This window comes from Lepidochelys kempii, unplaced genomic scaffold (genome assembly GCF_965140265.1).
Source record: "Lepidochelys kempii isolate rLepKem1 unplaced genomic scaffold, rLepKem1.hap2 scaffold_137, whole genome shotgun sequence".
Classification (NCBI taxonomy): Eukaryota; Metazoa; Chordata; order Testudines; family Cheloniidae; genus Lepidochelys; species Lepidochelys kempii.
In genome coordinates, this window is record NW_027333603.1 from 142,626 (window position 1) to 165,670 (window position 23,045).

General features: G+C 56.1%; 1 protein-coding gene across 1 annotated transcript in view; it reads left to right on the top strand.

The window, feature by feature from the left end:
• Nucleotides 1-21,269, top strand: part of LOC140904481 (uncharacterized) — a 32,965-nt gene extending 11,696 nt beyond the window's left edge. The window contains exons 13-23 of the mRNA XM_073326858.1: nucleotides 4,846-4,988; nucleotides 7,588-7,728; nucleotides 11,798-11,879; nucleotides 12,312-12,361; nucleotides 13,127-13,300; nucleotides 18,345-18,468; nucleotides 18,705-18,983; nucleotides 19,546-19,863; nucleotides 20,329-20,625; nucleotides 20,953-21,052; nucleotides 21,130-21,269. Coding sequence (XP_073182959.1) covers nucleotides 4,846-4,988; nucleotides 7,588-7,728; nucleotides 11,798-11,879; nucleotides 12,312-12,361; nucleotides 13,127-13,300; nucleotides 18,345-18,468; nucleotides 18,705-18,983; nucleotides 19,546-19,863; nucleotides 20,329-20,625; nucleotides 20,953-21,052; nucleotides 21,130-21,169 — 1,748 coding nt within the window. The 3' untranslated portion in view covers nucleotides 21,170-21,269. The remainder of the gene's footprint in view (nucleotides 1-4,845; nucleotides 4,989-7,587; nucleotides 7,729-11,797; nucleotides 11,880-12,311; nucleotides 12,362-13,126; nucleotides 13,301-18,344; nucleotides 18,469-18,704; nucleotides 18,984-19,545; nucleotides 19,864-20,328; nucleotides 20,626-20,952; nucleotides 21,053-21,129) is intronic.
• Nucleotides 21,270-23,045: the final 1,776 nt, after the last annotated feature.

The window sequence follows — 23,045 nt, forward strand, 5'->3', positions numbered from 1 at the left end:
CGCTCCCATGGGTTCAAAGGGTCCCGTGAGCTCCCATCAGTCGGGTCTCGTCCTCGGCAACGTCACAGAGCGTCCCCCGGCGCGACAGAGACGCCTGCCTGTGAGCACAACAAACGCCTAAGGTTCACGACGGTTTGTCCAGGACTGGCCACCTGCGCCATCAGCCCCATAGAACAGCCGCCCCCGACATTGGGGCTAAACTGTGACCGATAACAATCCTAAATGACTGCAGCTCTGGCATTCATGAGCAATGCCACAATAACAAAGCCATGTGACCACAGCCCTGGCACACATGAGAGCTGAAGAGCATAAGAACAGCCATATTGGGTCAGACCGATACAGACTAACACGGCTGCTACTCTGAAACCCATCTAGCCCAGTATCCTGTCTGCCGACAATGGCCAGGGCCAGGTGCCCAGAGGGAATGAACAGAACAGGGAATGATCAAGTGATCCATCCCCTGTCGCTCATGCCCAGCTTCTGACAGTCAGAGGCTAAGGACACCCAGATCATGGGGTTGCGTCCCTGCCCATCCTGGCTAATAGCCATTGATAGACCCGTCCTTATCTAGTTCTGTTTTGAACCCTGTTATAGTCTTGGCCTTCACAACATCATCTGGCAAGGAGTTCCACAGGTTAACTGTGTGTTGTGTGAGAAAATATTTCCTTTTGTTTGTCTTAAACCTGCTGCTGATTCATTTCATTGGGTGACCCCTTGTTCTTGTGTTATGAGAAGGAGTAAATAACACTTGATTTGTTTTCTCCACACCCATCATGATTTTATAAACCTCTATCATATCCCCGCTTCATCACCTCTTTCCCAAGTTGAAAAGCCCCAGTCTTTTCAATCTCTCCTCATATGGAAGCCGTTCCATACCCCTAATAATTTTTGTTGCCCTTTTCTGTACCTTTTACAATTCCAATAGATCTTTTTTGAGATGGGGTGACCAGATCTGTGCGCAGTATTCAAGACGTGGGTGTACCATGGAATTATATAGAGGCAGTATGATATTTTCTATTTTGTTATCTATCCCTTTCTTCATGATTTCCAACATTCTGTTCGCTTTTTTGGCTGCCGCTGCACATGGAATGGATGTTTCCACAGAACTCTCCACAATGACTCCAAGATCTCCTTCCTGAGTGGTAACAGCTAATTTAGACCCCATCATTTTGTATACATGGTTAGAATTATGTTTTCCAACATGCGTTGCTTTGCATTTATCAACGCTGAATTTCATCTGCCAGTTTGTTGCCCAATCACCCAGTTTTCAGAGATCTCTTTGTAATTCTTTGCAGTCTGCTTTGGACTTAACTATCTTGAGTACTTTTGTATTGTCTGCAAATTTTGCCACCTCACTGTTTACCCCTTTTTTCAGATCATTTATGAATATGTTGAATGGTGCCGGCTCCAGTACAGACCCCTGGGGGACACCACTAGTTACCTCTCTCCATTCTGAAAACTGACCGTTTATTCTTACCCTTTGTTTCCTGTCTTTTAACCAGTTACCGATCCATGAGAGGACCTTCCCTCTTATCCCATGTCCGCTTACTTTGCTTAAGAGCCTTTGGTGAGAGACCTTGTCAAAGGCCTTCTGAAAGTCCAAGTACACTATATCCACTGGATCCCCCTTGTCCACATGCTTGTTGACCCCATCAAAGAATTCTAGTAGATTGGTGAGGCATGATTTCCCCTTACAAAAACTGCTTAAACACAACAACTTGTGTTCATCTAGGCGTCTGATAATTCTGTTCTTGACTAAAGTTTCAGCTAGGTTGCCCGGCACTGAAGTTAGGTTTCCTGGCCTGTAATTGCCAGGATCACCTCTGGAGCCTTTTTAAAAATTGGTGTCACGTTAGCTATTCTCCAGCCATCTGGCACAGAAGCAGATTTAAACGATAGGCTACCCATACCACAGTTCGTCGTTCTGCAACTTCACATCTGAGTTCCTACAGAACTCTTGGGTGATACCATCTGGTGCTGGTGACTTATTGCTGTTTAGTTTATCACTTTGTTCCCAAACCTCCTCTAATGACACCTCAATCTGGGACAGTTCCTCATATTTGTCACCTAACAAGAATGGCTCAGGCGTGGGGATCTCACTCACATCTTCTGCAGTGCAGACCGATGCAAAGGATTCATTTAGCTTTTCTGCAATGGCCTTGTCGTCCTTGAGTGCTCCTTTAGCTCCTCGATTGTCCATCGGCGCCACTGATTGGTTGCCTCGCTTTCTACTTAAAACAATTTTTGCTGTTAGTTTTTGAGTCTTTGGCTAGTTGCTCTTCAAATTCTTTTTTGACCGCCCTAATCATACTTTTACACTTCACTTGCCAGAGTTTATGCTCCTTTCTGTTTTCCTCCCTGGGATTTCACGACCACTTTTAAAGGAGGCCTTTTTGCCTCTCACGGCTTCCTTCCCTTTGTCAGCTAGCCACGGTGGCTCTGTGTTGGGCCTCTTCGTATGGTTTTGCTTTGGGGCACACGTCGAACGGGAGCCGCCCTTCCGGCGTTTTGAAAGTTTGCGAGCAGCTTGCCGCATCTCGGCCTGGGGCTGGCCCTTTCCGTTCCCGGGTTTCCGTGGAGGTCCCCTTTCGGCAATGCCGCGCTCCGGCGGGGCGGCTGTGGAGTCCCCCCCGGGAGGTCGTGTCCCGAGATGGCGGTGGCCGGTCCTGAGCGGGTCGGCTCTCGTCAGCTCCTGGGCCAGATCCTGTTTGTGCTCCCCGGGGCTGACTCCCCCCGCGGGGGCCAGGGCTGGCTGCTCCAAGCCGCAGCCATGGAGCCTCATGGACACTCTGGGTCGCTGGAGCCTTTTCTACCTTTGGGCGACCCTACAATAAACCCTGGGGAGGGCCCTGCGCTCCCTCCCGCTCCCCTGCTCAGGGGCGCTCTGCCTGGCAACTAGTGACGAGTGATGCGGTGATACCTTCTGATTGGTCGCCCGGCCTGAGGGGGAGGGAGGGGAAAGAGAGGAGGCGGGATCTGAGAGAGGCAGGGGGAGGAGGGGCCATGGAGTGGGCGGGGCTGATGGGAGGGAGTGTGGGGGAGAGGACTCCCCCTCCCCCATGCTCCCCTCAGGTGACAGTTGGCCCCTCCTCCCCTCACAGAGGTCGTCGGCGCCTCGCGCTGACTCACCGCCCATTTCCCGCCCTTTCCCCCCCTCCTCCCCGCGTCTGTTCGGCTGACTCTGCCCGGCAACTAGTGACGCATTAAAGGACGACGCTTCTTGATTGGCTGCCCGGCTTTAAAGGGGGGGGAAGAACCAGGAAAGGAGAACGGATGAGGGGAGGGAGTGGGAAGGGCTAAGGGGGGAGGGAGAGGGAGGGGCTATTGGAAAGGGGGGAGGGGCTAATGGGAGGGGAGGGGCTATTGGCAAGGGGAGGGGCTATTGGCAAGGGGGGGCGAACGAGCAGGGAGGGAGGCTGGGGGTCCTGCCCTCCCTCCACCCACCCGTCTCTTCCCCCCCTTCTCTCTCCCCGTCCCCTCCCTTCTGTCCCCCTTCTCTGACCCCCCCCGTTGGGGTCTTGAGGGGTTTGGGGTTCGCAGTGGGGGAGACGTTGGGGGCGGGGCGAGTCATGGACATCGCCAAGACAGTGGGAGGTGGGGCGCGCTGCCGTGCCCCCCCCGCTCCCGTGGGAGCCCCAGGGTCCCCCCAGCCAATGGCTGTCCCCCCAGCCGACGGCCATGTTACTGGCAGAGGGGGTCTGGGGGCGCCCCCACCAGTGACAGGGTGGGGCACCGGTGGGATCCCCCCCACGCCCTCCCCATCCCAGTGTGCGTGGGGAGAAGGGGCCGGCCGGGGGGCCGGGTCTCCGGGGGGGGGGAGACCGTTTGCTCTCGGACAAGGCTAAGGCACAGGTGGGGGTGGTCCCTGGCTGTCCGGATCTTAGGCCCCAGATCAACGGAGCTCTTGAGAAGACAATGGCAGATCCGGACGGGGACACCTAGCCCCCACCGCCCCCCAGAGATCTGCACGTCCTTGCCCCTCCGCGGGGGCCGAGCGGCATTTCCCCAGGACTGGGGAGGTGGGAGAGCTTCAGAGCTCGGGGCACATGCGGGGAGCAGGGGGCCTGCAGGCCCAGATGTCCAGCCTCGGGGGGTGGGGAAGCCATGGGGCTTCCCCTGGAGGAAGAGTGAGACCCCGTGGGGATCTGGCCCCCAATGGGTCCTCCCACCGCCTGCTCCCGAGCTGGGGCCGTAGCCCTGATCCGGTGGGTCTCCGGCCCGCTCCGGAGGGGGGCAGAGACTCAGGAGGGGGTGCTGGGCCCCGTACAGTGCTGGGGTGTCCGTGCTGGGAGCAGCAATACACCCCCTGCCCTTCCTGCTCTCACGTCCTTGAGGTGAGCCTGGGACAGGGCCTGGTTCTGAAACCTGGCGCAAGGGGGGGATCCCCCGTCTGCTCCTGCCCTGACTGGCCCAGGGCTGGGGGGGGGGCACCTCCGAGCAGAGCCAGAGAAATGCAGAAGTTTGCTGAGATGTGTGGCCCGGAGCAGAACCGAGAACATGTGGGTGACCCCAGCCCCGCGTCCTGCTCCCCAGCCCTGCTCCCCAGCCCAGCTCAGGTCCCCTGCCAGGAGGCTATGCCTCTGCTCCTCTCCTGGGCTTGGGGGCCCTGGCTGGTAAGTGGGGACCCCCCACCTGGACCTTTTCGCTACGGGGGGGGGTAGGGGATGTCATCGTAGGGTCAAAGTGGGGCAGCACCATGCTGGGCTTGTGGGGTGCAGGGGGAGATGGGTTCGGCAGGGAGAGACCTGATGCCAGGGATGAGGGGTGCTCAGGAGACTGGCACTGATTCATCTTGTTCCTCACCCTGCTCCGTCCTCCCCTTTCCTTCCCACCCCCCACCCCCAGCGTCTCTCACCCTCCGGCTGCTCCAAACCATCGTCTTCCCCAGCGCCAGCTCCGCGGACATGGAGCTGAAGGCCCTGCTGGGCGACCTGGAGACCCACTCCCTGGACTGCAGCCCCTGCAAGATCCGCTTCCTGCAGCCCTGGGCCCAGCGGGCCTGACCCCGAAGCAGTGGCAGGACCTGGAGCTGCTGATCCATCGCTACCAGTCCAGCTTCATCCGTCTGATGAACAAAGCGGTTAAGGATGCAGGAGAGGGCTGTGAGTATGGCGCGGTCTGAGGGGGTCACTCCCCAAACCCAGCAGGGAGCTGAGAACTGACACACTCACAGCAGCGACTGAGTGGGTCCTGACAGGGTGACAAATATGATGCCACTTGATTGGCCATTCCCTGACTCCCCCAAGCCAGCCAGTCTCCTGCCTTGGGGCCAGATTGGAGCGGGGACCCCCTAAAGGGGAAAGGCCGTGTATGCCTTTTCTCGCACCACTGAACTAGCCAGTCCCCACACTCTGGGGCCAGTGGCGGATTAGCCAATGGGCAAATGGGGCCCATGCCCAGGGCCCTGGCCAATTGGGGGGCCCCAGAAAAGTGCATGCCCCCACACTCCGACCTGCTCCACCTGCCTGCGCACCCTAGAGGGGAAACACCCCGTGTCCCATTCTCCACCCTACTGAGCCAGTCCCCCAGCTCTGGGGCCAGATTGTAGCCTGCGCACCCTAGAGGGGAAAGGCCCCGTGTCCCATTCTCCACCCCACTGAGCCAGTCCCCCAGCTCTGGGGCCAGATTGTAGCCTGCGCACCCTAGAGGGGAAAGGCCCCGTGTCCCATTCTCCACCCCACTGAGCCAGTCCCCCAGCTCTGGGGCCAGATTGTAGCCTGCGCACCCTAGAGGGGAAAGGCCCCGTGTCCCAGCCCCTGACCCGGCTCGTGGCCACGTGTCCTACCGAAGGCCTTTGTGGAAGGAGCGTGTCGGCTGCTCACGGTGCCACCTGTCCTCCCTGAACGTTGAAAACTGACACCTTTGCGAACCACAAAACACCCAGCCCACGAGCAGGAAATGCAGAGCTAAGATAGTGCCTCCCCCCACAACCCGCGCTGCCCCGGGGCATGGGACAGACCCAGCTTCCTCTGCTCAGCTGCTCAGCCCAGGGTCTGTGCTGGAGCACTAAGGTCCCCCGGGGAGACTTTCTCTCAGGAACCCCTTAACCACCTGCCCCCAAATGAGCACCACAAAGTCCCCCCGGCACCTTGCTGGGGCAGAGCTAGGTGCGTTTCACGACAGCGGGAGAGCCGGCCTGCTTCGTCGACATCCTTGAGGAAGAAATTGAAGAATTAATTGAGAGCCATAGAGAAACATTGACTAATGAAGAGTTAGAGGAACTGACTAAACGGTCTACAGAAGACGAAGATGATGACGATGAACAGGAAGAGCCAGCAAATTGGAATCTTCATCAATTTGCTGACATGTTCCAAGCAGCAAAACACCTGAATGATTTAATTTGTGAATGCGATCCCTCTATGGAACGAAGCCTCAAAATCACACATCGTATTACGGATGATTTGAGACCGTACCAAGAAATGTTTGAGCAGCTCAAGAGACAACAGCGACAGTTGCCAATCACCATGGTTTTCAAGGAAAAACAACCAGCAGCAGACGAGACTACGCAATCAACTTCTCGAGCTGAACCGGAGCCAACCACTTCGTCTACGACTCGCTCTCCGTCACCCAAGCTCTCCGTCACCGCCGTCTCCTGGATCGACATCAAGCCCTGACGACCCCGCAATAGTGTTGTCAGAGAAAGAGGAAGACTAATCATCGGAGTGTGTACAGCACTGTAAAATTATATTTTGCATATGTACTCTTTATTATATAATGTACATTACTGTATACATTATATATTTATACATATTACTGTACAGGGTTGTAGACACAAAACCATGTACAGTATACTGTACTTTATGGCGATTTAAGGGATTTTCAAGAGTAATTTTGACTATACGTGATTTTCGCCTTATGCGCTGATGTTAGAACCTAACCCCTGCGTAAGATGCCACTCCACTGTACTTATAACTTTAAATACAAAAATGATACATGCATCCAGATAGCATAATCATAACCAGCAAATCGTAACCTTTTCATAGACACCTTATTTGACCTCCTTTGTACAAGATTTGGTGCCACTACGGGACCTTGGTTGCAACAATGATCTATATGGTCCCAGTTTGTGTCGATAACGTCACACCCCCAACGCAAAATGGATGCAGGAAGGGATGACACAAACATCACTGACTGCATCCCAAGGGCTCCCCCTCCTTGGTTCTGTCTTACTACAGCAAGTATTGGGTTAGAGGCCGTACCAGTGTACAACAGAAATGATTTATCAAAGTCATGTTCAATAACATGATTGAATCTCTTTACAAACTCAAGGTAAAACTTGGTTAGAAAAACAGTGGATTGGATCTGCTCTTGCAGCATGTAGGTGTCATGTGATCTTGCCAAGAGCTAAAGAACATAGCTACTTTATCCATACAAGCTCTGACAAATGATTGGAACCCAATTAATAGCGAGCCAGTGTAGATCCACTGCGCCTGGCTCAACTGCGTCCCGCTCAACGGAGCCGTCCGCCACAGGAACCGAGACAAGCGTTGCAGGAAGTGCGGCTACTCCAACGAGACCCTGCCCCACGTCCTGTGCAGCTGCAAGCCCCACTCCAGAGCCTGGCAGCTGCGCCACAACGCCATCCAGAACCACCTAGTGAAAGCCATTGCACCAAGCCTGGGGGAGGTCGCTGTGAACTGCACCATCCCCGGCACTGACAGCCTGCTGCAACCCGATGTGGTTGTCACCGACGAGGCCCAGAAAAAGATCATCCTCATCGACATCACGGTCCCCTTCGAGAATAGGACCCCGGCCTTCCGAGAAGCCCGAGCTCGGAAACTGGAAAAATACGCCCCTCTGGCTGACACCCTGAGAGCAAAGGGCTACGAGGTGCAGCTGGATGCCCTGATCGTCGGAGCCCTGGGCACTTGGGACCCCTGCAACGAGCGTGTGCTGCGGACCTGCGGGATCAGTCGACGCTACGCACGGCTCATGCGGCGCCTCATGGTCTCGGACACCATCCGATGGTCCAGGGACATCTACATCGAGCACATCACCGGCCACCGACAGTACCAGGAGGAGTGAGCCGGTACGACATCGTGCACCCACTATGGGAAAGGGACTGAGAGCCTTTCCCCATTGGACCGTATGAACTGGAACCGTAAACCCACTGAACATTAAATCCCACCAAATGAGGGTAGACCCATCCCCACCATCGTATCCACTCACTATACTCCACACCTGAACATAGCTGTTATGTGGATAACTTACCCCCATATCGCAATGTCTGTACTCTGACCGGTTAAACTTTTACCCCCAGTCGGGGAGATTGCAGATTATTATGTAATCCTTACTCCACCAGCTCCTAAATCGAATTTCGCACCCCTTGATAATCTGTACCTTATCCCCTTGACAACCAGAAACTTCTATGCTTGAACTCTGTACCGTTTCTTATTTCAACATTATCTTAATAACATTAATGTAGTCCATAGTACAGGGATCTTGGCATTTAGCCGGGAAAGCAATGTGGTGGTGTGCAATATGCAAGTGTCCATCTACAATCATGTTTGTTCTGCCACGCCTTTGGCCCAACGCCATTGGGGTTTGGGCCCTTTAGGATTACCCTGTGGCTTCCCTTTGCAAAATTAAGTTCTCTCTTTCCTCCTTGCCCTGAAGGATCAAACCCTGATTTCTCTTGCTTAACAGAATCCATTGGGTGTGCTCTCTGTGCTAACAGCTATTAGCAAGTCTTTCTCCCTCTGTCAGCCAGGTAATGTTCATCAACACACCCACTAGCCTCTTTACTGGTTTTCAGGTTCTCAACTGTTACCAATTCCAAGGCTGGACTCTGTCTTAAAGAGATACCATCCATTTTCACTGGCATGTTAGATGCAAGGTTCTGTTGTCCTTCCATTACCAACCTCTGCTTCCACATGGTATTATACGTTAAGTCCACTGAGAGACTACAAGTCAGATCCCAAGTGTTGAGAGGTGAGAGTTGACCTGCCCTTCCCTGCATTCTCCAGAGATTAACTGCCCAGCTGTTCTGCTCTGCAGACTCAGCTCCCCAGTCTTCCCTCTGAACCTGGGCCACATACTGTTCACTCACAGAACCAGCATGGAGACATTCCTCCCTCAACAACCTGGTCTCCCCAACAAGCTGGCCAAACACAGCCACTTGGTTATAGGACTGTTTAACTTTCTAAACAGCTTTCACCCCATCTGAGACCTCCTCAAAGCTATCCACACTGGATCCTTCAACAGGAAAGTCAGTGGATCCATTCACAACAGAACATTTCTGGCTGTTAGGAACTGAAACTTCCTTGATTAAATCACTTTCACACCCTTCAGCTGCAGCAAACTGCTTGCAAAAGTACCATGAGGATTATTTTCCTTAGGAGCTTCTTCGAGCAACAATTCACCCCTCACAGAAATTCTGCCCTTACCCTCTTCACCTCAGGCTTGCCCTAAAGGAATATTTTTCTGAGCAACAACAGACTCTTTCTGGGTCTCACTTACATCCAGAATCACCTCTGGCCCATCCAGATGATTTTTACACCACCTCCTTTCAGGCAAGCTCATAGACTTACTAGATAAAAGGTTAGAGGTACCCTCTTTCCCTCTGCAACTTTCCTCCTTGTTGCAAGTTTCCACACTGTTAGTGGGTAACTCAACCAAATCACCTTCATGCTCTCCTTGTGCCCTGGTTAGGATCTCACCCTGATTAGACAGAGTTGCGACACCCTTTCCCAACAACACACAAGCAACAGGCAAAATACAAGAACCAGAATTGTCTGGTCTCTGGGATTTTACATAGACACTAACTGGATGTGACCTAGTTACAGGGCCATTCTCCTGAGCAGACACAAACTTAGGACCATTCCCTTTCTGGGCTTTAGCTGTATCCAGAACCAACTCTGAGACAACTGCACGACCCTCAACCATCACAGGCTGAAAGGCCCGTTCTGTTTGCTCCACAGACCAAGAAGAGCCGGACACACTTTCTCCTTTACCAGACACACAGCTTGGGATCTCATTCCCTTTGTCCCAGCACACAAGGCTGGTCACAGACAACTGCTTGGAGATCAGGGTAGCTCCCTCCACAGGCAAGTCAATACCCCTGACAGACACAGGCACGTTTCCTTCCCTGTCCCAATTCTCCACCCAGCTAACAGGTAAGGTCCAGGGACACTCCTCTTCCACTCTCCTCTCCTTCCCGCCCTGCTGACTAGACACAGCCATCAGCTCACAAGGCTGCCTAGGCTCCTCCAAAATTTCCTTGTCCTCCTCTCCCTCATCCCAGCACCCAGGGCTGGTTCCAGACAAATACTGGGAAAGTGGGGCAGCTTCCTTACCACGTAACCTGCTGTTCTCCACACTACACGGAGCTACTTCCAGCAAACCACAGTCACCCTTTTGAGGTTCACTTTTACAAGCTGTACTTGCCCACAATCCACCACCCATCAAAAATCTCCCCTTTCCTTCCTCAGTTAGGGCTTCACCCTGACCATCCACTTTAATCTACTCCTGGGAAACATTGTCCTGACCAATGAGATCTTTCTATGCTTGATCTAATTCCAGATTCACTTCTGAGACATTAGACAGACATTCAGAAACTTCATTCACAGACAAACAGCTATTTGCCTCCTTTCCCAGGTTAGAGTCACCCTCTCCCTGGCCGTAGCAAAACTGGTTCAACACAGACAACTGCTCAGGATAATACAACATGCCAACATTGATAGAAACTGGACTTTCAAGGGGATAGTTTCTGCTGTTGTTCCCTTGCTTTTTTGACCTGGAGCTGAAGTCTGGCAGTTTCTTGTTGCATCTCTTGAACCCTCTCCTCAGCAGCCAGCAGTTCCATACGCCCCCTACGAGCCCTTTCCTCCCTTTCAGCACCTTCCTTCTGGCTTATGGTTACTGATCTTTAACCAACAATACCAAAATTCAAATTTGGATAGCGTGGGGTTCTGATCCAGAGCTTAATTGACCTGGTTCTGTGGATCCAGCACGACTACGCCCTTGTAACAATGCGGCCTTTGGCGGGACACAACTGAGAGTATTGTTGGGGTCCCAGGGCATGGCCACTAGGTAAGCCGAGGGGATGGAAGGCCATGAGTGTTGAGGCAGTCTCTTTGCTCAACCCCCCTTCACAGAATTCAGTCCTGGCTGGCCTGAGAAAGCCCTTGCACTCCCAACATAATGCTGCAGCTGCAGACAGAGCTGTTCTGTGCAGGTTTAGCTGGTGCCACGTTAGGATAACGGCAGGAACCAGCTACAAGGCCATAACCGCTTATTTGCCTCGTTAATCACAAGGCTAAGCAGGCTGTGCTGTTGTTTTGAATTGCTAAAATGCTCGTTAAAGGTTGCTGGAAAAAGTATTGTTGTAACCCATGTAAGGCGAAGCAGTTTACTTGGCTGATGTGTAATGCAACAGAGATGAGGAGTAGAAAGGTATGTGACTCTGCCGGCTCCGTGGGCAGGATTTGAGATTCTGTTCTCCCTGCACCTTCTTTGGAGCTCCAAATAAACCGTTCTGCTTCTCCACCCCGTTGTGTTTATTGGGTGACGCATACCGGGCAGCGAACCCCTGCTGCCGCTTGCCTCTGGCACTGGGTGCCGGCAACAGTATCAATTCAGGACAAATCGCTTAGAGCAGGGCACAGGTCCAAGTCGCCAGGAGAGGGGCCAATGCCCACGCTTGGGCTGGTGTCGCCCCTTCAGGCCCTGGACTCCCCTGGTCCAACGTCCTGGTAGCCCCTGGAAGGAGAGAGCAGAGGGGATGGGTTAGGGGGTGTAACGGTCCCACCCCCACCCCTGAGAGGGAGAGGACTCACCTGCGTCTGCTCCTCCACAGCACCGCGGCCACGGCGGCTACGGCCAGAGCCCCCAGGGTGATGCCCACGGCCAGGCCGGGGCCCCAGCCCCTGCTGTGCCCTGTAAAACAGGGGGTGCCATGCTGGGAACGGGGACAGGAGTATGGGCCCTGGTCCCTCCGCCTCTCCCGCAGTCCCCCCCAGCCACCCGACCCACTGCCCTCAGCCCCCCTGACCGTGTTCCCTCAGCCTCCCCCGCAATCCCACCCCTTTCTCCCCCCACCTTCCCACCTCCTCAAGTTCTGCTCCCCCATCCCAGTCCTGTCCCGTCCCCCTCAGCTCCTCCATCCTGCTCCCCCTGGTCCATCCCCACAACCCTCACTCACCCCTCTGCTTCCCTCCGCCCGAATCCCGCTGCCTGGACCCACCCCCGTCCCACTCAGGACGTGCAGGAAAAGCCCCCAGAGACCACGACCGCACCCCCCTGGGGACGTGCCCCTACCCCAGGGGATCAGCAGGCTCTGGCCCCCCAGGCTGCTGTGCTCCACCCGGCAGGCGTAGCTGTGCCCGTCGCCCGGCTCCACGGCCAGGGAGCTGCGCAGCTGGTAGGTCAGGTCCGCGTTGGGCAGGATCCTGCTGGAGCTCACCCGCCCGCCCGGCCCCACCTCCTCCCCGTCCTGCAGCCAGGCCACGCGGATGGGCCGGGGGTAGAAACCGGTGACCCAGCAAACCAGCAGTAACGGCGCGGGGGTCCCGGCTGGGGAAGGCGCTCGGGCAAACACCACGGCGACCGGCCGCTCTGAGACAGGGGGAGAGAGACGGAGCGGGGGAGAGGGGACGATTCAGTCTGAGCCTCAGGGACTCACTAGCCAAGCCCAGCTCCATCCCCCGGGGTCAGGCGTTGGCCCCACTGTGCTGGCCAGGCCCCAATTCTGTCCCCTGCAGTTACCAGTGGTGAGGGAATCCCCCTTCACTTCCTGTCCTAAACGGCTGTGCAGTGCAGCTATGAAATGGCTACGGTGCTCCACCCCAGCTATAGCTGCATTTGTACACCAGGCAAGGGGTCCCTGGATAAACGGCCCCCTGCCCCACCCCAGAGGTGGCTGCATCTCAGTCCAAGGTGAGGGATCTTTGTACAAACAGCCCCCATGCCCAACCTCAGAGATGGCTGCATAGGAGCACTGGGTGCGGGATCTCTGTATAAACAGCAAACACACCCCACCCCAGAGGTGGCTGCATGGCAGCGAGTGGTGTCCAGCCTCACCTTGCCTCTCCAGAGACTCTTTCCCATGCTGGACAAAGCTCTTGATCTGATTGACACACGTCATTCTCAGGAGAAACTGAAGCGTGATGGCTGTGCTCTTATCCAGGTTGAGAAGGTCCTGGGCGTAGAGCGCCAGCTTGTCCCCCTGCCGAGCGACCCATTTGCCTGCGTCCGCGTCGAAGCTGATAAAGTCCTCCCCATTCACTCCGGTGTCATCGAATCCCCTCGAGGTGCCGTTGGGGTGCAGCTCGCAGCCGAGGGAGGCCTGGGTAATGAAGGGGTCTGGAACAGGAAGGGCAGGGGGATGAGGAGGGGCATCTGGAGGTCCCAGGAGGGGGCAGAAATAGAGAGATGGGGGAGCAAAGACATAATGTCAGGTGCCATGAGGATGTTGGGCCACACGTGGGCAGTGGGATTGTGGGGCGGCCCTGGCTGGAGTTAAGGGTAAGTTGCAGTTTCTCTTTGTCACGGAGTCCCTGGGCAATGCTCTGGAACGGCTCCCCATGAAGCCAGTCAGGACTCTGGGGCAGTCGCCTTCCTGTGAGCAGCCTGTCTTCAGGACACACAGCTCACCCGGCTTCCACCTTCCTGGGTCTGACCTCAGAGCAAAACAGTAAGACTCACACAGGCTCACATACAACATAACAATGACAGGTTTCAGAGTATCAGCCGTGTTAGTCTGTATCTGCAAAAAGAAAAGGAGGACTTGTGGCACCTTAGAGACTAACCAATTTATTTGAGCATAAGCTTTCGTGAGCTACAGCTCACTTCATTGGATGCATACTGTGGAAAATACAGTGGGGAGATTTATATACACAGAGAACATGAAACAATGGGGGTTACCATATACACTGTAAGCAGAGTGACCAGGTAAGGTGAGCTATTACCAGCAGGAGAGCGGGGTGTGGGGAGAGAAAACCTTTTGAAGTGATAAACACCCATTTTTTCATGGTCTGTGTGTATAAAAACCTCCTCACTGCATTTTCCACTTTATGCATCCGATGAAGTGAGCTGTAGCTCACGAAAGCTTATGCTCAAATAAATTGGTTAGTCTCTAAGGTGCCACAAGTCCTCCTTTTCTTTTTGCGGATACAGACTAACACGGCTGCTACTCTGAAACCTGTTGCAAAATTGGCACCCTTAAATCTCAAAGGGATTGAAGTGTTCTCCTACAGGTTTTTGAATGTTATGATTCCTGATGTCTGATTTGTGTCCATTTATTCTTTTACGTAGAGACTGTCCAGTTTGCCCAATGTACATGGCAGAGGGGCATGGCTGGCACATGATGGCGTAGATCACATTGGTGGATGTGCAGGTCAACGAGCCTCTGATAGTGTGGCTGATGTGATTAGGCCCTATGATGGTGTCCCCTGAATAGATATGTGGACACAGTTGGCAACGGGCTTTGTTGCAAGGATAAGTTCCTGGGTTAGTGGTTCTGTTGTGTGGTGTGTGGTTGCTGGTGAGTATTTGCTTCAGGTTGGGGGGCTGTCTGTAAGCGAGGACTGGCCTGTCTCCCAAGATCTGTGAGAGTGATGGGTCGTCCTTCAGGATAGGTTGTAGATCCTTGATGATGCGTTGGAGGGGTTTTAGTTGGGGGCTGAAGGTGACGGCTAGTGGCGTTCTGCTATTATCTTTGTTGGGCCTGTCCTGTAGTAGGTGACTTCTGGGAACTCTTCTGGCTCTGTCAATTTGTTTCTTCACTTCAGCAGGTGGGTATTGTAGTTGTAAGAATGCTTGATAGAGATCTTGTAGGTGTTTGTCTCTGTCTGAGGGGTTGGAGCAAATGCGGTTGTATCGTAGAGCTCGGCTGTAGACAATGGATCGTGTGGTGTGTCCTGGATGAAAGCTGGAGGCATGTAGGTAGGAATAGTCAGTAGGTCAGTAGGTTTCCGGTACAGGGTGGTGTTTATGTGACCATCGCTTATTAGCACAGTAGTGTCCAGGAAATGGACCACTTGTGTGGATTGGTCTAGGCTGAGGTTGATGGTGGGATGGAAATTGTTGAAATCATGGTGGAATTCCTCAAGGGCCTCCTTCCCGTGGGTCCAGATGATGAAGAGGTCATCAATGTAGCGCAAGTAGAGTAGGGGCGTTAGGGGACGAGAGCTGAGGAAGCGTTGTTCTAAGTCAGCCATAAAAATGTTGGCATACTGTGGGGCCATGCGGGTACCCATAGCAGTGCCGCTGATCTGAAGGTATACATTGTCCCCAAATGTGAAATAGTTATGGATGAGGACAAAGTCACAACGTTCAGCCACCAGGTTTGCCGTGACGTTATCGGGGATAGTGTTCCTGGAGGCTTGGAGTCCATCTTTGTGTGAAATGATGGTGTAGAGGGCTTCTACATCCATAGTGGCCAGGATGGTGTTTTCAGGAAGATCACCCATGGATTGTAGTTTCCTCAGGAAGTCAGTGGTGTCTCGAAGATAGCTGGGAGCGCTGGGAGCGTAGGGCCTGAGGAGAGAGTCTACATAGCCAGACAATCCTGCTGTCAGGGTGCCAATGCCTGAGATGATGGGGAGTCCAGGATTTCCAGGTTTATGGATCTTGGGTAGCAGATAGAATACCCCTGGTCGGGGTTCCTAGGCATGTGTCTGCACAGGTCTGTGCCTGTGCTTTTTCAGGGAGTTTCTTGAGCATATGGTGTAGTTTCTTTTGGTAATCCTCAGTGGGATCAGAGGGTAATGGCCTGTAGAATGTGGAGTCTAGAAACAGTCCACAGGTTATAGTCCAATGTCCATATTCAGGGTGACTCCAGTCAGTGACTGGGGATCTCAATCCTTATGGCTTAAGGTTTCCCCCTCTTGAACCCCAAAACAGATCTGAGATGAAGAAGGATCGGGTCCCGGGGTCTTTATACATTTCCTGCAGCCTTTTGGCCTGAGAAAACAATTGGCTTAACTTTCCTCCTCCCAAACATCCTGGCAATTAGCCCAGGGTCATTTCTCCATTAAACAGTTCAGACACAGGTTATCACAACCTTCCCAGAGACATAGAGACAATCTTACTAGTTCCCTCCAGTGTCTTCCTAAATATTAATATGCCTTTTTGATCTTTGGATCAAAGCCACAGCCATAGACAAGACTTGTTTGCTGACATCACAAGACCTGAGCACGCAGCTCCCCTTCTCTCTCTAACCATGCCGGCTGCATTGCAAACCTCTCTTCATTTCCAGATCTTCCTAACCAGTCTTTACAGTTCAGCCCTGGGTCACGTCAGTCTGTGAGTTAATAACTCTTTCTGGCCCTGTCACCCGTCAATGAGATATGATATTACACGCAGAATGTCACGTTCACATGTCTCCCGGCATGGAGATTGAACTGAGCAGGGTCACCTTAGCCAGTGACCTGGGGAAGTTCAGGCCTCCCTCTCCGGGACAAAGCACCACTCTCACCTCATAATCCTGGAAGGACAGACTCCACCTCAGGAGCTTGGCATTGGCCCCTCTCATCTGGTTCAGCTGTGACAGGGCGAGTGGTCCCTGTACACAGTCAAGTGGCCCCAAAGAGATCCGGCTGCAGCCTGTTAAGAGCCCACCCAGGGCCTTCTCTATGGCCGCATAGCCCTGCTCCCAGGGCAGCAGCTTCCTGCTCAGGGACATGATGGGGTGTTTCTCCCCCATTGCATTGGCCTGCCTCAGCACCGCACCCAGCCCTGTGTGGGGGGTATTGCAGGGATCCCCAGGGCTGCGGTCTAAGCTCCCTGCCCTCCCCACCTGTCACGGAGTCCCTGGGCAATGCTCTGGAACTGCTCCCCATGAAGCCAGTCAGGACTCTGGGGCAGTCGCCTTCCTGTGAGCAGCCTGTCTGCAGGACACACAGCTCACCCGGCTTCCACCTTCCTGGGTCTGACCTCGGAGCATTCAGCATCCTCTGCCCCTCCGTGTGCTTCCCACAGTGAGTCCGCACAGGCGGGGTCCTGGGGAAGCCAGAGGGTCCTGCCCCCCAACTCCGCAGTCAGACGGGACTCTCAGCCAAACAGTAAAACAGAAGGTTTATTAGACAACAGGAACATGGTCTAACACAGAGCTTGTAGGTGCAGAGAACAGGACCCCTCAGCTGGGTCCATTTTGGGGGGCAGTGAGCCAGACAACCCCGTCTGCCCTTCTCTCCATGTCCCAGCCAGCCCCAAACTGAAACTCCCTCCAGCCCCTCCTCCTCTGGGCTTTGTTCCTTTCCCGGGCCAGGAGGTCACCGGATTCCTTTGTTCTCCAACATTTTAGCTCTCACCTTGCAGGGGGGAAGGGCCCAGGCCATCAGTTGCCAGGAAACAGGGTGTCGGCCATTCTCTGTGTCCAGACCCCTGCACACACCTGCCCTCTAGGGCTCTGCAGTGATCATACACCCTTACTCCACCCCCTAGATACTTAAGAACTTCATAGGGGAAACTGAGGCACCCCCACACTATTCAGAGGAAACATTAAGAACAGTCCCACTTCGTCACACCCCCTGAAGGACTTGACTGTGAAGTCCTGGTTGTACCCACAAGCTCTGTTTATGACTGTGTTCCCATTGTCCAATAAACCTTCTGTTTTACTGGCTGGCTGAGAATCCCAGGAATCACAGTGAATCCCAGGAAGAGGGGTGCAGGGCCCGGACTCCCCCACACTCCATGATACCTGTCCACAGCCCAGCGTTCCTCAGTGACCCTACAATAACAACCCAGCCTGTCCACAGCCCAGCATTCCTCAGTGACCCTACAATAACACCCCAGCCTGTCCACAGCCCAGGGCTGGCCCCATTGCCCCAGGGCGGCGCTAGGGGCTGGGCTGCAGGGAGCGGGGCGGGGGGCAGCAGGGGGCTCTGCCCGGGCAGGCAGGGCTGGCCTGATGCCCCATTGTGGCGCGGGGGCTTTGCTGGGAGCAGCGGTACCGCAGGCTGGAGGAGATGGAGGGGGCGTCTCACACACACCATGGCCGCAAAAAGGCGCGCAGCATCCCAGCTGGTTGTCGGCAGGAGGGAGCTCTCCTGCCGACAAAAAACATCCACCCCCAGGAGCAGCAGTGGCTTTGTCGGCAGGAGCACTATTCACAACCGCACGCTTCCTCAGGAAAACTCTTGTCCTTCGGGAGTGTGTTTTTAACACCGCTAAACGACAAAAGTTTTGCGGACAAAGTGCCAATGTGGACAGAGGCTGAGTCTGCCGGGGACAGGGCCTGGTTCTGATCTTGCTGCCGGGATCCCCCTCCCGCGCTGCCCCCGCTCCCCGACTCCCTCTGCCCTGATTGGCTTGGGGCTGGCAGCCGTGGGGACAGCGCTGAGAAAGCACAGAGAAAAAGAGAAGTTGTCGTAGAGGCGTGTAGGATGCGGAGGAACTGAAAGCACATGGGGATCCTGGGCCCCACGTCCCGCTGCCCTGACATCTGCCAGAGCCCGAATCCCCCTTCCCCTGCCAGGATGCTGCTCTCTTTGCTGCTTCTCTCCTGGGAATGGGGGGCCCGGGCTGGTAAGTGGAGACCCCTCCTGCCCTTTCTGCTGCCAGGGATGCATGTGAATGGTGTAATACTAGGGGCAGGGTGGGGAAGTACCATGCTGGGCTAGTGACTCTTGCTGCGGGAGTAGGACGGGGGAGACAGGTTAGGGATCAGCAGGGAGACCCCGGAGTGCAGGATTGTTTAAGGGACAGAGACTCATTAATCTCTCTCCCCACCCACTTTGTCCTCCTCTTCTTCCCTGCCTCAGCCTCCCCTCCTCTCCCGCCAGCGTCTGTCACCCTGCGGCTGCTCCAGATCAATGTCTTCCACAACGCCAGCTCCACGGACATGGAGGGGATGGCCCTGCTGGGCGACCTGGAGACCCACTCCATGGACTGCAGCACCTGCCAGATCCGCTTCCTGCAGCCCTGGGCCCAGCGGGGCCTGACCCCGAAGGAGTGGCAGGACCTGGAGCTGCTGATCCATCACTACCTGTTCAACTTCAACCGTACTGTGAACAGGATAGCTCAGCAGCAGGGAATGGCCTGTGAGTACGAAGCGGGGTGCTGGGAACTGACACACTCACCACAGCCACTGAGCGTGTCCCTGGGGGCAAGACAGCCAGTCCCTGGCCCGTAGGCTGTTTGGAGCCGGCGTCCCTCAGAGGGGAAACACCCGTACCCCATTCCCCACCCCAGAGTCAGCCAGCCAGGTCTGGGGCCAGATTGTAGCTTGAACTTCCTAGAGGGGAAAGGCCCCACGTCCCACTCCCTGAGCCGAGGCTCCGGGTCTTTCCTGACATGTAGCCTGACGCTTTGAAAGCAGGTCATTTGGGCGGGGGTCTGTATCTCAGGAACCCCGTGACCGAGGAACCCCAAATTTGCACCACAAACTCTGCCTCAGGCACCAATTTAACGCAGTGATTTTCAAGCCAATCTGACTGCACGTGAAAAATCAGTTTGAAACAGAAACTGCAATTTACCCTTAACTCCAGCCAGGGCCACCCCACAATCCTGCTGCCCTTGTATGGCCCAACCTCCTCATGGCACCTGACATTATGTCTTTACTAACCCCGTCTCTCTATTTCTGCCCCCTCCTGGGACCTCCAGATGCCCCTCCTCATCCCCCTGCCCTTCCTGTTTCAGACCCCTTCATTACCCAGGGCTCCCTCGGCTGCGAGCTGCACCCCAACGGCACCTCGAGGGGATTCGATGACACCGGAGTGAATGGGGAGGACTTTATCAGCTTCGACGCGGACGCAGGCAAATGGGTCGCTTGGCAGGGCGACAAGCTGGCGCTCTACGCCCAGGACCTTCTCAACCTGGATAAGAGCACAGCCATCACGCTTCAGTTTCTCCTGAGAATGACGTGTGTCAATCAGATCAAGAGCTTTGTCCAGCATGGGAAAGAGTCTCTGGAGAGGCAAGGTGAGGCTGGACACCACTCGCTGCCATGCAGCCACCTCTGGGGTGGGGTGTATTTGCTGTTTATACAGAGATCCCGCACCCAGTGCTCCTATGCAGCCATCTCTGAGGCTGGGCATGGGGGCTGTTTGTACAAAGATCCCTCACCTTGGACTGAGATGCAGCCACCTCTGGGGTGGGGCAGGGGGCCGTTTATCAAGGGACCCCTTGCCTGGTGTACAAATGCAGCTATAGCTGGGGTGGAGCACCGTAGCCATTTCATAGCCGCACTGCACAGCCGTTTAGGACAGGAAGTGAAGGGGGATTCCCTCACCACTGGTAACTGCAGGGGACAGAATTGGGGCCTGGCCAGGACAGCGGAGCCAACGCCTGAGCCCAGGGGATGGAGCTGGGTTTGGCTAGTGAGTCCCTGAGGCTCAGACTGAATCGTCCCCTCTCCCCCGCCCCGTCTCTCTCCCCCTGTCTCAGAGCGGCCGGTCGCTGTGGTGTTTGCCCGAGCGCCTTCCCCAGCCGGGACCCCCGCGCCGTTACTGCTGGTTTGCCGGGTCACCGGTTTCTACCCCCGGCCCATCCGCGTGGCCTGGCTGCAGGACGGGGAGGAGGTGGGGCCGGGCGGGCGGGTGAGCTCCAGCGGGATCCTGCCCAACGCGGACCTGACCTACCAGCTGCGCAGCTCCCTGGCCGTGGAGCCGGGCGATGGGCACAGCTACACCTGCCGGGTGGAGCACAGCAGCCTGGGGGGCCAGAGCCTGCTGATCCCCTGGGGTAGGTGCACGTCCCCAGGGGGGTGCGGTTGTGGTCTCTGGGGGCTTTTCCTGCACGTCCTGAGTGGGACAGGGTGGTTCCAGGCAACGGGACTGGGATGAAGGGAGGCAGAGGGGTGAGTGAGGGTTGTGGGGATGAACCAGGGGGAGCAGGATGGAGGAGCTGAGGGGAATGGTACAAGATTGGGATGGGGGAGCAGGACTAGAGTGGGGGGAAGAGGAGGGGTTGGGAAGGTGGGAGGAGAGGGGGAGGGACTGCAGGAGAGGTGGAGGGACCCGGGCCCATACTCCTGTCCCCGTTCCCAGCATGGCACCCCCTGTTTTACAGGGCACAGCAGGGGCTGGGGCCCCGGCCTGGCCGTGGGCATCACCCTTGGGGCTCTGGCCGTAGCTGCCGTGGCCGTGGTGCTGTGGAGGAGCAGACGCAGGTGAGTCCTCTCCCTCTTGGGGGTGGAGGTGGGACTGTTACACCCCCTAACCCATCCCCTCTGCTCTCTCCTTCCAGGGGCTACCAGGACGTTAGACCAGGGGAGTCCAGGGCCTAAGGGCGGCACCGGCCCAGGTGTGGACATTGGCCCGTGTCCTGGGGACATGGACCTTGGAGCTGGATTCGTGCCCGGCTCCAGAGCTGAGGGCCCCGAGGGCAGGACTGGATCGGGGCCCTGGGAGGTCTGAAAAACTGGGTTTTTTACCCGCAAAAGCTTATGCCCAAATAAATCTGTTAGTCTTTAAGGTGCCACCGGACTCCTTGTTGTTTTTGTGGATACAGACTAACATGGCTACCCCTCGATACTCCTCCCTCTGGGACGTTCAGGGGACGTTGGACACTTGGGGGAGCTGTGGGATCGCTGGGATCCAGGAGCCGCATGGAGCCGGCGCTGGCCTGTGCCATTCAATAAACCCTTCAGGGAGGGGCTGCCCAGCGGGTCCCACCAGGGGCTGTAGGAGCCAGGGCCTGGGTGCAGGGGTCAGACACGGCTACATACACCAAGGCGGTGGGTGTGGGTGGGGGCATGGGAACCAGAAGGGTCCTGTCAGGGTGTCCAGGCTGGGCTGGGGTGCCCGGGTAGCAAGTGGGTTGCCCATGGGACATAGGCCCAGCTACCCACAGGGAGCCTGACAACACTACGCCCCCCAGGGCGCCGGGGAGGCAGCTGGCTGGGCTGGGCTGAGAGCTCCTGGGGGCAGGGCCCCTCCAGAGCTGGGTGTGAGGGACCCAGGCTCCAGGGGTAGGTTCTGTGTTTTTGTTCTGCGTCTGGGCAGCACCGAGCCCAAGGGGGTCGTGGGCACGACCGGGCTCCTCGGCCCTGCGGTAATACAGCAATAATAATAGTCCTGGCTGGGGAGGGGGAGTGGGCTCGAGTGGTGGGAGTGGGGGCTATTCAGGACTCCTGGGTTCTATCCTGAGCTCTGGGAGGGGAGTGGGGTCTCGTGAGTTCAAGCAGGGGGCAGGCTAGTCAGGACTTCTGGGTTCTACCCCAGTCTGGGGGTGGGGGTGGGGGGGGAATTCCCCCCACGGGGCCCGGTCTGTGCCCTTAATATGTAGCGTTGCTCCATGTCCCCTGCCCAAACCCGGCCTCCCCCAATGGCACCACCTTCTGGGAGGGGGCTGGGTCCAGTGGGTTAGGACAGGGGGGCTGGGAGCCAGGACTCCTGGGTTCTCACCCCAGTGTAGGAGGGGAGTGGGGTGTAGCCGGTTAGAGCAGTGGTGAGTGCGCTGACCAGCCTGTTACCAGGTAGAACAGCAGCCCAGAGCCACACCAAGAGATGGACAAAGTCACACCCAGCCCGAAACTGAAACCAACCCCCCAGCAGGCTCCCTCCTGGAGCCTCTGTTCACATTCCTCGGCAGAGGTGTTACCTCCTCCATCCCCCTCCCGGCTCAGGTGACAGGCTCTCAGGTCTCCGGTCCCCAGGGAACATTCCCAGGTCAACACTCCCCCCTCCCTGCTGCCTCACAACAGGCCGGGTTGTCATTGTAGGGTCGCTGGGGAGCGCTGGGCGGTGGACGGGCTGGGGTGTTATTGTAGGGTCGCAGGGGAGCGCTGGGCGGTGGACGGGCTGGGGTGTTATTGTAGGGTCGCAGGGGAGCGCTGGGCGGTGGACGGGATGGGTGTTATTGTAGGGTCGCTGGGGAGCGCTGGGCCGTGGACGGGCTGGGGTGTTATTGTAGGGTCGCTGGGGAGCGCTGGGCGGTGGACGGGCTGGGGTGTTATTGTAGGGTCGCAGGGGAGCGCTGGGCGGTGGACGGGCTGGGATGTTACTGTAGGGTCGCTGGGGAGCGCTGGGCGGTGGACAGGCTGGGGTGTTATTGTAGGGTCGCTGGGGAGCGCTGGGCGGTGGACGGGCTGGGGTGTTATTGTAGGGTCGCAGGGGAGCGCTGGGCGGTGGACAGGCTGGGATGTTATTGTAGGGTCGCAG